Source organism: Haliotis rufescens, unplaced genomic scaffold, assembly GCF_023055435.1.
Source record: "Haliotis rufescens isolate VD_foot unplaced genomic scaffold, xgHalRufe1.0.p SCAF_1, whole genome shotgun sequence".
NCBI lineage: Eukaryota > Metazoa > Mollusca > Gastropoda > Lepetellida > Haliotidae > Haliotis > Haliotis rufescens.
The window spans coordinates 47,482,739-47,498,318 of NW_025963779.1; the positions used below are offsets into that span (position 1 = coordinate 47,482,739).

The 15,580-nt window shown below is 42.8% G+C and overlaps 1 protein-coding gene across 2 annotated transcripts in view; it reads left to right on the forward strand.

Moving 5' to 3' along the window:
• Positions 1-3,554: 3,554 nt before the first annotated feature.
• LOC124136456 (nicotinate phosphoribosyltransferase-like) overlaps positions 3,555-15,580 on the forward strand; it is an 80,658-nt gene continuing 68,632 nt past the window's right edge. The window contains exon 1 of one of the 2 annotated variants that reach the window (XM_046502370.2): positions 3,555-3,741. In XM_046502370.2, the coding sequence (XP_046358326.1) occupies positions 3,600-3,741 (142 nt within the window). In that variant the 5' untranslated portion in view covers positions 3,555-3,599. Of the gene's footprint in view, positions 3,742-4,563; positions 4,683-15,580 lie in introns of those variants that run through there. The other variant, XM_046502371.2, reaches the window with a different exon arrangement.

Consider the following 15,580-nt stretch of genomic DNA (forward strand, 5'->3'; position numbering starts at 1 on the left):
CTATATGATACGGAAGCGTAGTAGGGCCATAGTGATTTTGTTTTGCTAATTATCTCCTACGTACTACTGAGTATCTCCTACGTAGGACTAAGTATCTCCTACCTAGGACTTAGTATCTCCTACGTAGGACTAAGTATCTCCTACCTAGGACTTACTATCTCCTACGTAGGGCTTACTATCTCCTATGTAGGAGATAGTAAGTCCTATGTAGGAGATAGTTATTCTAGTCCATAGTGTCCCCCCGTAGGAGATACTAAGTCCTACGTAGGAGATAGTAATTCTAGGTCATACTGGGGGCACGGGTGGCCCAGTCGTATTAAGCTGACTGGAATACTGTTGAAAGCGGCGTTAAGCCCAACTCACTCACTCACTCTAGGCCATACTAAGTCCTACGTAGGAGATACTAAGCCCTACGTAGGAGATACTAAGTCCTACGTGGGAGATGGTAAGTCTTCCGTAGGAGATAGTAAGTCCTATCGTAGGAGATACTAACTGCTACGTAGGAGATACTTAGACACACAAAAATTTCACCGTGGCCCCACTACGCTTCCGTAGTATGAATCTACGTACAGCATGACATGTTCATTTTACTATCCTGCCTGGTAGATTGCACGCAGCAGCGGTGGAGAGAAGGGCTGTCACATTTCAGCTTCGGCGCCAAGACCTGATAACATTGCTCAGTGTCACGCTTGCCTTTTTTAGACAAGGAGGTGATTATGAGCCCGAGTATTAGATATATATTGGCTTTGTAACCTTAATGTTGTTTGTTCATGACGTCATAATAATGGACTTTACAGCATGTACTCAATGAAGAATCTCTCGGTGACGCTCCGGTTCAATTAAACGAAGCGGTTAATGTAATATTGTTAGATTAAATAATTTTCTTACAAAAACACTCAGTGTAGTATGCTTATGAGAAACAGAGATACATATATGAAGAAAATAAAGCGACAAAACACTTTCCATAAATTCATTTACAAGAAATCTCTAACCAAAGCAGAGTCGATTGTACGATTCCGACTATGTCATGAGCATGTGTATGAATCATTATCAAAAAGCGATGATACCAGGTGTTCGCGAAAAGGTGAGCGTATCCTGCCCCACCGGTGGTACCCGTCACAAACACATGCAAAAGCAAGCAAACACGGGAACATATGGTAGCCCATAAGTTAAAATAGGGAATTGCATCGGACATCATTTTTGGCAGTGATGCGTCTAGGTTGGAAATGCCCTCCACATATCTACCAGAAAACGTTTTTGAAAGCTTTACTGGAACCTTGAATGTTGTCTTTTGAAACTCAAAAGTTGTGAAATTTAGACACCAAAAGCTGGAGCTGCTGGGACATTACTCGACACAAAGGGAAAGTTGAAGGCATCCCTTTTGTCATACAGTCTTGCATAGAGTTTTTTGTCACTGAATCTTTATGCATGAATGAAACACCTTACCGCCTTTTCATTCTCTACGACCTTCACCTCTGCCCCCAAGGCAGATAATCCCAAACGCGATATTATTTCAAACCACCAGAAATTAAATAAAACACGCTTTTCCCTATGTGAAATTTGAAATTTACTACAATATGTATTGCGTTTCGCTACGCTACATCACCTCCCGATGTATAGTGATAACTCTACTGAGAAACCTGTGCCCAGTGACAATCCACCAAATGACAAAAGTGACAAATCTGACAACGCTCCAAACACTGAAGATTTGAAGTTGAGAAAATTCTCAAAAAGAAATACAAGAACAATGAGTAGTTGCATATGGTAAAATGGTTAGGATACGAATCTAGGGACAATTCCTGGGTTCCATTTTCAGACCTGTCAGAGAGTTGTCAGCAATATATAGATGACAATCATAACAAAATTCCTAAGGATAAAAAAATGCATGGAGGCAGTGACATTCTGTGACACTTTCCCTAAATACATTGTGCCTATTCTGACCTACTGTGACTGTATTCTCTGTGTATTAGGAAACGGATACTATGGCAAATTTTGATTCATGCACGTTTGGATATTGTTCTATTGTCATTATTTTTTTTTTAAAAAGAAGAAGAAAATGTTTGCATGATGTTTAATATTAGATATCTACAATATTCATTGTCTAGTTTGTTTTAGACCCAAGTTCTTGGTCTTTGCATAAGTGATGTGTTCAGTTAGTAGTATTCATCACAAGCCTAAATTGGATTAGGAGACGTCCTGATCCTGTTATTACCAACAACATATTTCACTAATGGTTGCCAAATGTAATGAAGCCAATATAATTTGTCAAGAAATGAGTACTGGAGACTGGATTCACCCCTTAACCATAATAACAATGATTGTTTATTACACGGTACAGGGATATCCAGTAACACTTAACCTCAACATTTTATTTAATGTAATTTCTTATTCTTCAGATGTAGTCATATTTTATTTTTGTCATAGTTTTTGTGCATTGTTGTTAGAACTTCAATGAATTTATCATGACGTCAGTATGAAAATTGCTATCTTAAACTTTTACTGTATGCACTTATTTCGCAGGGTTAACTACAAGTTTGTATCCATGTATACTGAGTGGTAGCAACTTGTTTGATGAAGGTTTCTTCACTGAACTATCTCTTATCTCAAATCTTGTCATAGTGTCCCTCCCTCACATTCACGCTACTGAAATTTAATACTGGCCATGTCAGATTCCAGTCGGCTGTTAACGGAGACTGGCGCGGCTGCAGCCAATATCTTTTCTAAATTCCCTCTTTACAGTATTAACAGTTATTTTTATACATTTGTATTCACTGAAGGAATCTGTGTTAATGTTTCGTGTTCATATTATACCATTTTGCCTAGCCGTCATGTTAAGTCCTATTCGAATGGTACTCATGTTTTAACCGGGGAGTGATGTGGCGTAGCAAAGCTATGTACACATTGTTGTAAATTTCACATAGGGAGAAACATATTATATATATTTTCTGGTGGTTTGAAATGAAAAGACGTTCGGGATTATCTGCCCTTCGGCAAATGTATATATCCAGGCCTTAAATCGTTCTTACCACATTAGGGCGTCCTCCGTGGGTAATCCAAAGAATGCCTCCATTTCTCAGATTGGAAGACATGTTCACAGTACGAGGCCGAAAGGACAAGGGATCGTCATTACACCACCACCTTAGTTCGTTTTGCTACGCTACAGCATAAAGTAACAGATCAGCATGAAGGAGGGCACATGGGGATGCCTACTTCTTGCCTAAATGTCTTACACCCACATTTTACATATATTTTGTCAATGAGGAGGTCCCACATTTCACATATTGTTTTCTCAGTAAGACAATCCAGGGAGTACTGAACATTTTAATATCAATGTGTGATGGCGAGTGTACGTTTGTGAAACTGTATTTGTAATTATGCGGGCTGTATAGGATATGCTTTGACGGTGACCTAAAGGGCACCAAACACGTACAGAAATACGTTACGTTTTGTCAAGTTAACTTCCTACACGCATGAGAACGGACATGTACACAGGCGAATACTGATTATGACGTCATGAAATAAATGACGTCACGCCTATTGTGTTTGTACTTGAGTCAAGGTGAATACGTGAAAGTTTCAGGAGGTGCGATGAAATTCAAATGTCTTCGAACTATTTTGTTTACAGTACGAAAAACCTACTAAAAGAGATAAAGAACATTTTTTCAGGTAACATTCCGGTTTCTTTAGCAAGACTGATGGAAAATACCAAGGCTGACAACGAATCAACTGGCTTGCAGATAGGTATGACTCCGATATATCAACCGGATTGTGAGTATCGATGAGATTGTTATATGTGTATCTGTAGGATATATATATATATATCATCGGATCATATGTTTTCGGACATCATACGTTTTCGGACGGCCATGTTTATCGCGAGTACTGCGCATAAGCGTCCGAAAACCCATAACACGGGTATACGCACGCACGCAGACACATACATAATAGAATGAGCAAATACCATTTCGTGAACGGATAAAGAGCATGGGGTTCGAACTCCCGTTTTGAAATCACATTATGTCCCTAGTGACATTCACTGATTTCTTTTTACCTTTTTGCAGAATTGAAATACAGACGAAGTCGTCAGTGTCACCAGCATATCATTGTCTAACTGATCCCAACCACCCACACACGTCTGAAGAAATCTAAATGTGAATAATTCATCGCGGATTGTTGAAACCATCATTTGAATATGAACTTGTCATCCCAAACTGCACCAAACCACACCCCGCCGTTACAACATCATCCTGGAGCCTTAGATTGTCAGTGGAACATGTACGTAGATAATCAAACCTGCTCGTTTGCAAGCAAACTATCCGTGTGTCTCTGCAAATACAAACGTACATAATTTTGATAGAAACAAGCAACTACTTATAAATTTAAAAGGAGTCCCAGTCAGATGGGAGATTCAGAACCTGAACCTGTGGAAAATCTTGATACTGTTCATGGACTGTGAAACAGCCAGTTCTCAAGCGAAAACAGCAAAACTCCCTGTACCTTTTTTCATTGGCTTGCGCCGCCGTCACTGTGCCAATTTCCGCGAATAGATCCGATCCTAGTTTCAGTGTCAACCTTTAATCATATGGGCAGAATGTCTGCTGTAAACAGTGTTCAGGTGAATTACGGCACAGATTACCGTGGCAACGGCGAAAGAAATGGAATTATACAGGCCCTGCTTACGGGTAAATATATTTTCACAACCCAGGGAAATAAAGCTTATATTTTGGGGCGGTGTCACGTGGAATCAGATTGTTGATGGTTTCTGTAATTTTCGTCCCGGTGCTCGTACTTGCTGCGTGAGATGTAAATGGAGTTTGGATCGCCTGTTGCCAATGAGACTGTCACTAGTATCACAACAGCTACTGACGCGTCATTTGCAATTACTAAACATGGTCATGGAGTGCCTAATAAATCATGCAGGACAATATCCGAAAATTGACAACAAAGACTAGGAAGAAGTGAATAAAATAATGGTTAACTGGAAATTGTCCTGTTTCTAGTTTTACTTTCACTTTCCTTTATTTACACTATAAAAGTAAATTGTACAACACTGGTTAGCTACAAGAAGTCCACATTATAGCCAACGACCCAATATAGTGTGCACATGATTGCGACTCATTTGGGTTTGCTTCTCATAAGATACTATATAGGGATCTAGTAATATACTTATCTGAAAATTATAAGCTTTATGTTTTTAATTTGTCATTTGATTCAATATTTCACTAGATCTATAAGAAATAGCTGTGATATGTTATTTCTCAACAGTTCTGTTAACACGAAAAGTACATGTTTTCTGTAAAATGTCTGTTTTTTTGCATGAATTGTTAATTTGTAATTTTCTTTTATATATTGGAAGCAGGAACACCATGTTGTAAATTTGAAAGTTGCCTAAATATATCAAGAAAACCCTAAGATGGTCTGTCTAGTTGTTACCAAGTTTATATGTTGCAATAATATACAAATAATTTCTCTTGACTAGGTCAGTATGCAGAAACAAGGACCCCTGTGGTGGTCTGACTGGATTGAGGCTGCAGGCCAAGATCCAGGGAGACCCCTGAAGGGATCGGGGCTGAGGGCTCTTGTTTTTGCATATTGGCATATTGAGTAATCATTCATTTTGTCACACCAAAAAACACTTTAAAGTCTATAAAGCATGTAAAGCATCCTCTGTTTCATTACAGTAACCTAGCTGTGAACTGTGAAATGTTAGTACCAGACGTCATCTTGTTTTCTAGCAGAAAGTCAATATTCATCACATGATTGTGTCAATACTGTTCATGTGACAAGTCAGTATTCGGTGTCAGTGTCAGACACATGATTTTGGGCTCTACATTGAAATGTATTGTTTTCGTTACGTGGTAAGGAATTACCCAATGCAATTGCAAGATTCTTAATAGAGGAATAACAATATGAGATGCAGTCCTTGTTTAAGAAACAGCCCAACATGCAGTAACAAGACCAGGACGGTTCAGTGTCCACCACCTGCCCAACATGCAGTAACAAGACCAGGACTGTTCAGTGTCCACCACCTGCCCAACATGCAGTAACTAGACCAGGACGGTTCAGTGTCCACCACCTGCCCTACATGCAGTAACTAGACCAGGACTGTTCAGTGTCCACCACCGGCCCAACATGCAGTAACTAGACTAGGACTGTTCAGTGTCCACCACCTGCCCAACATGCAGTAACTAGACCAGGACTGTTCAGTGTCCACCACCTTCATAACATGCAGTAACTAGACAAGGACGGTTCAGTGTCCACCACCTGCCCAACATGCAGTAACTAGACCAGGACTGTTCAGTGTCCACCACCTGCCCAACATGCAGTAACTAGACCAGGACTGTTCAGTGTCTGCCACCTGCCCAACATGCAGTAACTAGACCAGGACTGTTCAGTGTCCACCACCTGCCCAACATGCAGTAACTAGACCAGGCCTGTTCAGTGTCCACCACCTGCCCAACATGCAGTAACTAGACCAGGACTGTTCAGTGTCCGCCACCTGCCCAACAAGCAGTAACTAGACCAGGACTGTTCAGTGTCCACCAACTGCCCAACAAGCAGTAACTAGACCAGGACTGTTCAGTGTCTGCCACCTGCCCAACAAGCAGTAACTAGACCAGGACTGTTCAGTGTCCGCCACCTGCCCAACATACAGTAACTAGGCCAGGACTGTTCAGTGTCCACCACCTTCATAACATGCAGTAACTAGACCAGGACTGTTCAGTGTCCACCACCTGCCCAACATGCAGTAACTAGACCAGGACTGTTCAGTGTCCACCACCTTCATAACATGCAGTAACTAGACCAGGACTGTTCAGTGTCCACCACCTGCCCAACATGCAGTAACTAGACAAGGACTGTTCAGTGTCCACCACCTGCCAAACATGCAGTAACTAGAGCAGGACGGTTCAGTGTCCACCACCTGCCCAACATGCAGTAACTAGACCAGGACTGTTCAGTGTCCACCACCTGCCCAACATGCAGTAACTAGACCAGGACTGTTCAGTGTCCACCACCTGCCCAACATGCAGTAACTAGACCAGGACTGTTCAGTGTCCACCACCTGCCCAACATGCAGTAACTAGACCAGGACTGTTCAGTGTCCACCACCTGCCCAACATGCAGTAACTAGACCAGGACGGTTCAGTGTCCACCACCTGCCCAACATGCAGTAACTAGACCAGGACTGTTCAGTGTCCACCACCTGCCCAACATGCAGTAACTAGGCCAGGACTGTTCAGTGTCCACCACCTACATAACATGCAGTAACTAGGCCAGGACTGTTCAGTGTCCACCACCTTCATAACATGCAGTAACTAGACCAGGACGGTTCAGTGTCCACCACCTGCCCAACATGCAGTAACAAGACCAGGACTGTTCAGTGTCCACCACCTGCCCAACATGCAGTAACTAGACCAGGACTGTTCAGTGTCCACCACCTGCCCAACATGCAGTAACTAGACCAGGACTGTTCAGTGTCCACCACCTGCCCAACATGCAGAAACTAGACCAGGACTGTTCAGTGTCCACCACCTCCCCAACATGCAGTAACTAGACAAGGACTGTTCAGTGTCCACCACCTTCATAACATGCAGTAACTAGACCAGGACTGTTCAGTGTCCACCACCTGCCCAACATGCAGTAACTAGACCAGGAATGTTCAGTGTCCACCACCTTCATAACATGCAGTAACTAGACCAGGACTGTTCAGTGTCCACCACCTGCCCAACATGCAGTAACTAGACCAGGACTGTTCAGTGTCCACCACCTGCCCAACATGCAGTAACTAAACCAGGACTGTTCAGTGTCCACCACCTGCCCAACATGCAGTAACTTAGACCAGGACTGTTCAGTGTCCACCACCTGCCCAACATGCAGTAACTAGACAAGGACTGTTCAGTGTCCACCACCTTCATAACATGCAGTAACTAGACCAGGACTGTTCAGTGTCCACCACCTGCCCAACATGCAGTAACTAGACCAGGACTGTTCAGTGTCTACCACCTACATAACATGCAGTAACTAGACCAGGACTGTTCAGTGTCCACCACCTGCCCAACATGCAGTAACAAGACCAGGACTGTTCAGTGTCCACCACCTGCCCAACATGCAGTAACTAGACAAGGACGGTTCAGTGTCCACCACCTGCCCAACATGCAGTAACTAGACCAGGACTGTTCAGTGTCCACCACTGGCCCAACATGCAGTAACTAGGCCAGGACTGTTCAGTGTCCACCACCTTCATAACATGCAGTAACTAGACCAGGCCTGTTCAGTGTCCACCACCTGCCCAACATGCAGTAACTAGGCCAGGACTGTTCAGTGTCCACCACCTGCCCAACATGCAGTAACTAGACCAGGACTGTTCAGTGTCCACCACCTGCCCAACATGCAGTAACTAGACCAGGACTGTTCAGTGTCCACCACCTGCCCAACATGCAGTAACTAGACCAGGACTGTTCAGTGTCCACCACCTGCCCAACATGCAGTAACTAGACCAGGACTGTTCAGTGTCCACCACCTGCCCAACATGCAGTAACTAGACCAGGCCTGTTCAGTGTCCACCACCTGCCCAACATGCAGTAACTAGACAAGGACTGTTCAGTGTCCACCACCTTCATAACATGCAGTAACTAGACCAGGACTGTTCAGTGTCCACCACCTTCATAACATGCAGTAACTAGACCAGGACTGTTCAGTGTCCACCACCTGCCCAACATGCAGTAACTAAACAAGGACTGTTCAGTGTCCACCACCTACATAACATGCAGTAACTAGACCAGGACTGTTCAGTGTCTGCCACCTGCCCAACATGCAGTAACTAAGCCAGAACTGTTCAGTGTCCACCACCTGCCCAACATGCAGTAACTAGACCAGGCCTGTTCAGTGTCCACCACCTGCCCAACATGCAGTAACTAGACCAGGACTGTTCAGTGTCCACCACCTGCCCAACATGCAGTAACAAGACCAGGACTGTTCAGTGTCCACCACCTGCCCAACATGCAGTAACAAGACCAGGACTGTTCAGTGTCCACCACCTACCCAACATGCAGTAACTAGACCAGGACTGTTCAGTGTCCACCACCTGCCCAACATGCAGTAACAAGACCAGGACTGTTCAGTGTTTGTAACATTTCATAGTATTTTGGAGTAAACAGTTATGAAAGAGAAAAGTAGTTTGGTATTCTGATGAGGTCACAGAGATGAATGTCATTTACCTGCCCAATGAAAATCTTTCTAAGTTATATAATGTGTGCAACATATTTTTTATGTACTCAATTATTTGCGACCACATGGATAATTAGGAGGTGTTACCATAAGGTCCATGGTACTTGTGTTAAATATAGGAGATGATATTGTCATTGTGCCCATGGTGATTGTGCTACATTGTGTGAGAAGGTGATATAAGCATAGGGTCCATGTTACGTGTATTAAATATGAGAAGATGATTTTATCATGGGGTCCATGGTACTTTTTGGGTTAGATATGCGATGTTGGTATTACTATAGGGTCTATTTTTTTAAATAATTTGTTTATTTTTCAAGAGCATTTACATGGTTTTGCATGACAATTCAAGAAAAAGAAATAAAGCATGACCGCTTGACCAAAGCTTGATAAAGTAATCTCTATTACAGTCCGTTTGATTCCATCTGAGACCGATGAATTGCTCACCAAGTCAAAATCTAATAATTGCAACAAAACCAAAATGTGCACAGCGACATGAATTGGACAGACCAACTCTGATGGTTTGTCTCATAATTTTGGACACCCGAATAAAAAAATTGTTTAACAAACGATCATCATATTGTTGACACTTTTCGCCATTCCATACCAGGGAGGACCACATGGAACAGCCAGGTGATGAACAAGCATGTGCACCGTATATGGGGGTCATCTCAAAAGCCGTTTTGGGTGTTCAATCGGAGTCACTGTTGCAGGTTTCTGAAGCGTTGACAGTGCATTCAGAATCGGTGTCGCTGTTGTCAGAATCGCTATCGCCGCTCCCGGAGTCTACCCTGATGATCACTGGCTTGATTGTGGCATGGTCCAATCCACTATGATCCCAATAATGTATCTCTATTTCATTCTCAACTTTCTCAACACACTTTTGCCACGTTTCCTGCGTGATGGTGTCTATTGATTGTTGAACCAGTTTCTGTACATCCCGCAGTTTGCCTGGCAACATCCGATTTAATGATACCCCAAATTAGTTCTATTGGGTTTAAATCGCAATGATAGGGCGGCAATCGAAAACTGAATTGCCATGTTCTTTAAGATACTCGTCAACTTTAAAGACAGGTGTGATTTTATTAGACTTTATAATATCATACAGAACAGGTTTCGTTGCTTTTTGTGGATACGGTATTGCTTTGTGTGTCAACCATTCTATCATATCGCCCTTCCTACTGTTAGACGTTGGGGCTTTTGTGTTAGGTATCTGAACGCCATGATATGGAGCATTGTCCATGACAACCAGACTCTTGGGGGGCAAAACCGGTACCAGTTGAGTTTTAACCCATTCTAGGAATACCGCTCCGTTCATTTCGGTATGATAGTCTCGGTTGTCCTTGGATTTTGCCTTGAAGACTGGCGACCAGCCTGGTAGGAATCCCCGACTCTTGCAGCCAGCATGGAGCACAATAAGCCACTCACCCTTGCCAAGTGGCAATTTCCTGGCACAGAAATCAGAAGAGGAGCTAGGGAACCATTGTGTTCCCTGGTATGGGAAGCGTTTACCCACGTTTCGTCCAAGTATACGGGCTCATAACCCTCGTAACATTTTTCTCATATTGTGCGTAAGAAATGGTTCCTTAGTCGAACAATATCAGACCTCTCGCATAATGCATGTCTATTTTCGGAGCCTACTTTTTTGTAATGGAAACCAAATTGGTGTAGCAATTTCCATAACTGATATTTTGAAATGGTCAAAGAATGATTTTTCTCCATATATTTTTTTAGAGTACGGAGAGAGACATAGATATTTTGTTTATACAGAGTCTTAATGGCGTTTCTAACCATCTCTTGTTGAAATGAATCGACTTTAAAACATCGCTTGGGTTTTGAGATGGTCCCCTCAGTGTGTCACTGCAGGTTGAATCAGTACACTATTTTAACATAGTTTTTAACTTCCCTTCTGTTATCCCAACTGCACGTGCAGTTCGTAAACGATACTTTTTCAAAACATATTGTGGTCTACCTCTTTCACATTCTTTTTAAAAATTTTTGAAGACGTTGCAAATAATTGACTTCGCGTCGAGTGATGTTCTCATTGTTTCAGGTATAGCAATCATGCATCTATGGTTTGCTCAGCAAGCCCACCTGGCTGTTCCATGAGCGACTGGTCCTCCCTGGTATGGGATGGCGAAAATTAAACAATTTTTTTTATTCGGGTGTCCAAAATTATGAGACAAACCATCAGAGTTGGTCTGTCAAATTCATGTCGCTGTGCACATTTTGGTTTTGTTGCAATTATTAGATTTTGAGTTAGTGAGCATTTCATCGGACTCAAATGTAATGAAACGGACTGTAATATTGATGATGGATGTATACTTTGTTAACTTATAAAATTCAGTGAGCTCCTTCTGTATAAATTGGAATGTTGGTGGATATTTATTATTTCTAAAGTTGGAAATTATTTGTTTTGACAAGAGAATGATAAGGTTCAAAGAATTGTTATTTATTCAATACCAGGTTTTGTGTTTTGTGCCATATCAAAATTTGAATGTCTCGCCAGATGGAGATCACTTTGTTACATTCCCAAAATATATGTATAAGATCTTCAGTTTCATTAGAACAGAAGCTACAACTTGTACTGTCTACGTTACTGTAGGGTCTATGGTCCTTGTGTTAGAAATGAAGTGGTGATATTATCATTGGGTCCATAGTACTTGTGTTAGAAAGGATATGGTGGTATTTGTTGTAGGGTCCATGCTACTTGTGTCAGACGGGAGGAGGTGGTATTACTGTTGGGTCCATGGTATTTGTGTCAGACAGGAGGAGGTGGTATTACTGTTTGGTTCCATGGTACTTGTGTCAGACAGGAGGAGGTGGTATTACTGTTGGGTCCATGGTACTTGTGTCAGATAGGAGGAGGTGGTATTACTGTTTGGTTCCATGGTACTTGTGTCAGACAGGAGGAGGTGGTATTACTGTTGGGTGCATGGTACTTGTGTCAGACAGGAGGAGGTGGTATTGCTGTTGGGTCCATGGTACTTGTGTCAGACAGGAGGAGGTGGTATTACTGTTGGGTCCATGGTACTTGTGTCAGACAGGAGGAGGTGGTATTGCTGTTGGGTCCATGGTACTTGTGTCAGACAGGAGGAGGTGGTATTGCTGTTTGGTCCATGGTACATGTGTCAGACAGGAGGAGGTGGTATTACTGTTTGGTCCATGGTACTTGTGTCAGACAGGATGAGGTGGTATTACTGTTGGGTCCATGGTACTTGTGTCAGACAGGAGGAGGTGGTATTGCTGTTTGGTCCATGGTACTTGTGTCAGACAGGAGGAGGTGGTATTGCTGTTGGGTCCATGGTACTTGTGTCAGACAGGAGGAGGTGGTATTGTTGTTTGGTCCATGGTACTTGTGTCAGACAGGAGGAGGTGGTATTACTGTTGGTTCCATGGTATTTGTGTCAGACAGGAGGAGGTGGTATTGCTGTTTGGTTCCATGGTACTTGTGTCAGACAGGAGGAGGTGGTATTACTGTTTGGTCCATGGTATTTGTGTCAGACAGGAGGAGGTGGTATTGCTGTTTGGTTCCATGGTACTTGTGTCAGATAGGAGGAGGTGGTATTGCTGTTTGGTCCATGGTATTTGTGTCAGACAGGAGGAGGTGGTATTGCTGTTGGGTCCATGGTACTTGTGTCAGACAGGAGGAGGTGGTATTACTGTTTGGTCCATGGTATTTGTGTCAGACAGGAGGAGGTGGTATTGCTGTTTGGTTCCATGGTACTTGTGTCAGATAGGAGGAGGTGGTATTGCTGTTTGGTCCATGGTATTTGTGTCAGACAGGAGGAGGTGGTATTGCTGTTTGGTCCATGGTACTTGTGTCAGACAGGAGGAGGTGGTATTGCTGTTGGTTCCATTGTACTTGTGTCAGACAGGAGGAGGTGGTATTACTGTTGGGTCCATGGTACTTGTGTCAGACAGGAGGAGGTGGTATTACTGTTTGGTTCCATGGTACTTGTGTCAGACAGGAGGAGGTGGTATTACTGTTTGGTCCATGGTACTTGTGTCAGACAGGAGGAGGTGGTATTGCTGTTTGGTCCATGGTACTTGTGTCAGACAGGAGGAGGTGGTATTACTGTTTGGTTCCATGGTACTTGTGTCAGATAGGAGGAGGTGGTATTACTGTTTGGTCCATGGTATTTGTGTCAGACAGGAGGAGGTGGTATTGCTGTTTGGTCCATGGTACTTGTGTCAGATAGGAGGAGGTGGTATTACTGTTTGGTCCATGGTATTTGTGTCAGACAGGAGGAGGTGGTATTACTGTTGGGTCCATCGTACTTGTGTCAGACAGGAGGAGGTGGTATTACTGTTGGTTCCATGGTACTTGTGTCAGACAGGAGGAGGTTGTATTACTGTTGGGTCCATGGTACTTGTGTCAGACAGGAGGAGGTGGTATTACTGTTGGGTCCATGGTATTTGTGTCAGACAGGAGGAGGTGGTATTACTGTTTGGTCCATGGTACTTGTGTCAGACAGGAGGAGGTGGTATTACTGTTGGGTCCATGGTACTTGTGTCAGACAGGAGGAGGTGGTATTACTGTTTGGTCCATGGTATTTGTGTCAGACAGGAGGAGGTGGTATTACTGTTAGTTCCATGGTACTTGTGTCAGACAGGAGGAGGTGGTATTACTGTTGGGTCCATGGTACTTGTGTCAGACAGGAGGAGGTGGTATTACTGTTGGGTCCATGGTACTTGTGTCAGACAGCCATAAATATCGACACAGCATCCATATTGATAGGCTTATTATGGGCATTGTCCCAAATGTAATGACTTGTTATGTGTTCAGTTATTTGTTGGTCTCAACACATACATTCTGTCACCTTGAACCATGCTCCTCAATTCTCCCAAAATGCTTGTCCTGGCACCACAGACACATCTCCTCAGAAGCCATTTGACCATTGAAGCTGCCACTTCATATACTTGTTCTCGGCCATGATGACACCCCAATTTGTTCAAGAGGTTCAAATCCATGACAGCCATGTTGAAAAAGCTATGTTTGGGTTGACTGGTTGATCTCAAACAGTCACTCAACAAAGTGTTCCATGTATAAATCATTACCAGTAATATGTCTAAAGGCAACCCTTATGAATATTTCTGTTTAAAATATATTTAATAAATAGAGCTTCTAAACTAACAAGATATTCAAATAAACCTGGTTCAATAATATTTTCAGATGACACTTATTTTACTGTGTAGACCACCTCATACACTGTGGTGATGCAGACAATGGGTAGTGTATAGAACACTTCATACACTGTGACATGTAGACAATGGGTACTGCATAGAACACTTCATACACTCTGACATGCAGACAATGGGTAGTGTATAGACCACCTTTAAGACTGTGACATGTAGACATTGGGTAGTGTGTAGAACACTTCATACACTGTGACATGTAGACAATGGGTAGTGTGTAGAACACTTCATACACTGTGACATGTAGACAATGGGTAGTGTGTAGAACACTTCATACACTGTGACATGTAGACAATGGGTAGTGTGTAGAACACTTCATACACTGTGACATGCAGACAATGGGTAGTGTATAGAACACTTCATACACTGTGACATGTAGACAATGGGTACTGTGTAGAACACTTCATACACTGTGACATGCAGACAATGGGTAGTGTATAGAACACTTCATACACTGTAACATGCAGACAATGGGTTGTGTATAGAACACTTCCAATACTGTGACATGTAGACAATGGGTAGTGTGTAGAACACTTCATACACTGTGACATGTAGACAATGGGTAGTTTATAGAACACTTCATACACTGTGACATGTAGACATTGGGTAGTGTATAGATCACTTCATACACTGTGACATGTAGACATTGGGTAGTGTGTAGAACACTTCATACACTGTGACATGTAGACAATGGGTAGTGTGTAGAACACTTCATACACTGTGACATGTAGACAATGGGTAGTGTATAGAACACTCCCAGTACTGTGACATGTAGACAATGGGTAGTGTGTAGAACACTTCATACACTGTGACATGTAGACAATGGGTAATGTGTAGAACACTTCATACACTGTGACATGTAGACAATGGTTAGTGTGTAGAACACTTCATACACTGTGACATGTAGACAATGGGTAGTGTGTAGAACACTTCATACACTGTGACATGTAGACAATGGTTAGTGTGTAGAACACTTCATACACTGTGACATGTAGACAATGGGTACTGTGTAGAACACTTCATACACTGTGACATGTAGACAATGGGTACTGTGTAGAACACTTCATACACTGTGAAATGTAGACAATGGGTAGTGTGTAGAACACTTCATACACTGTGACATGCAGACAATGGATAGTGTATAGAACACTTCATA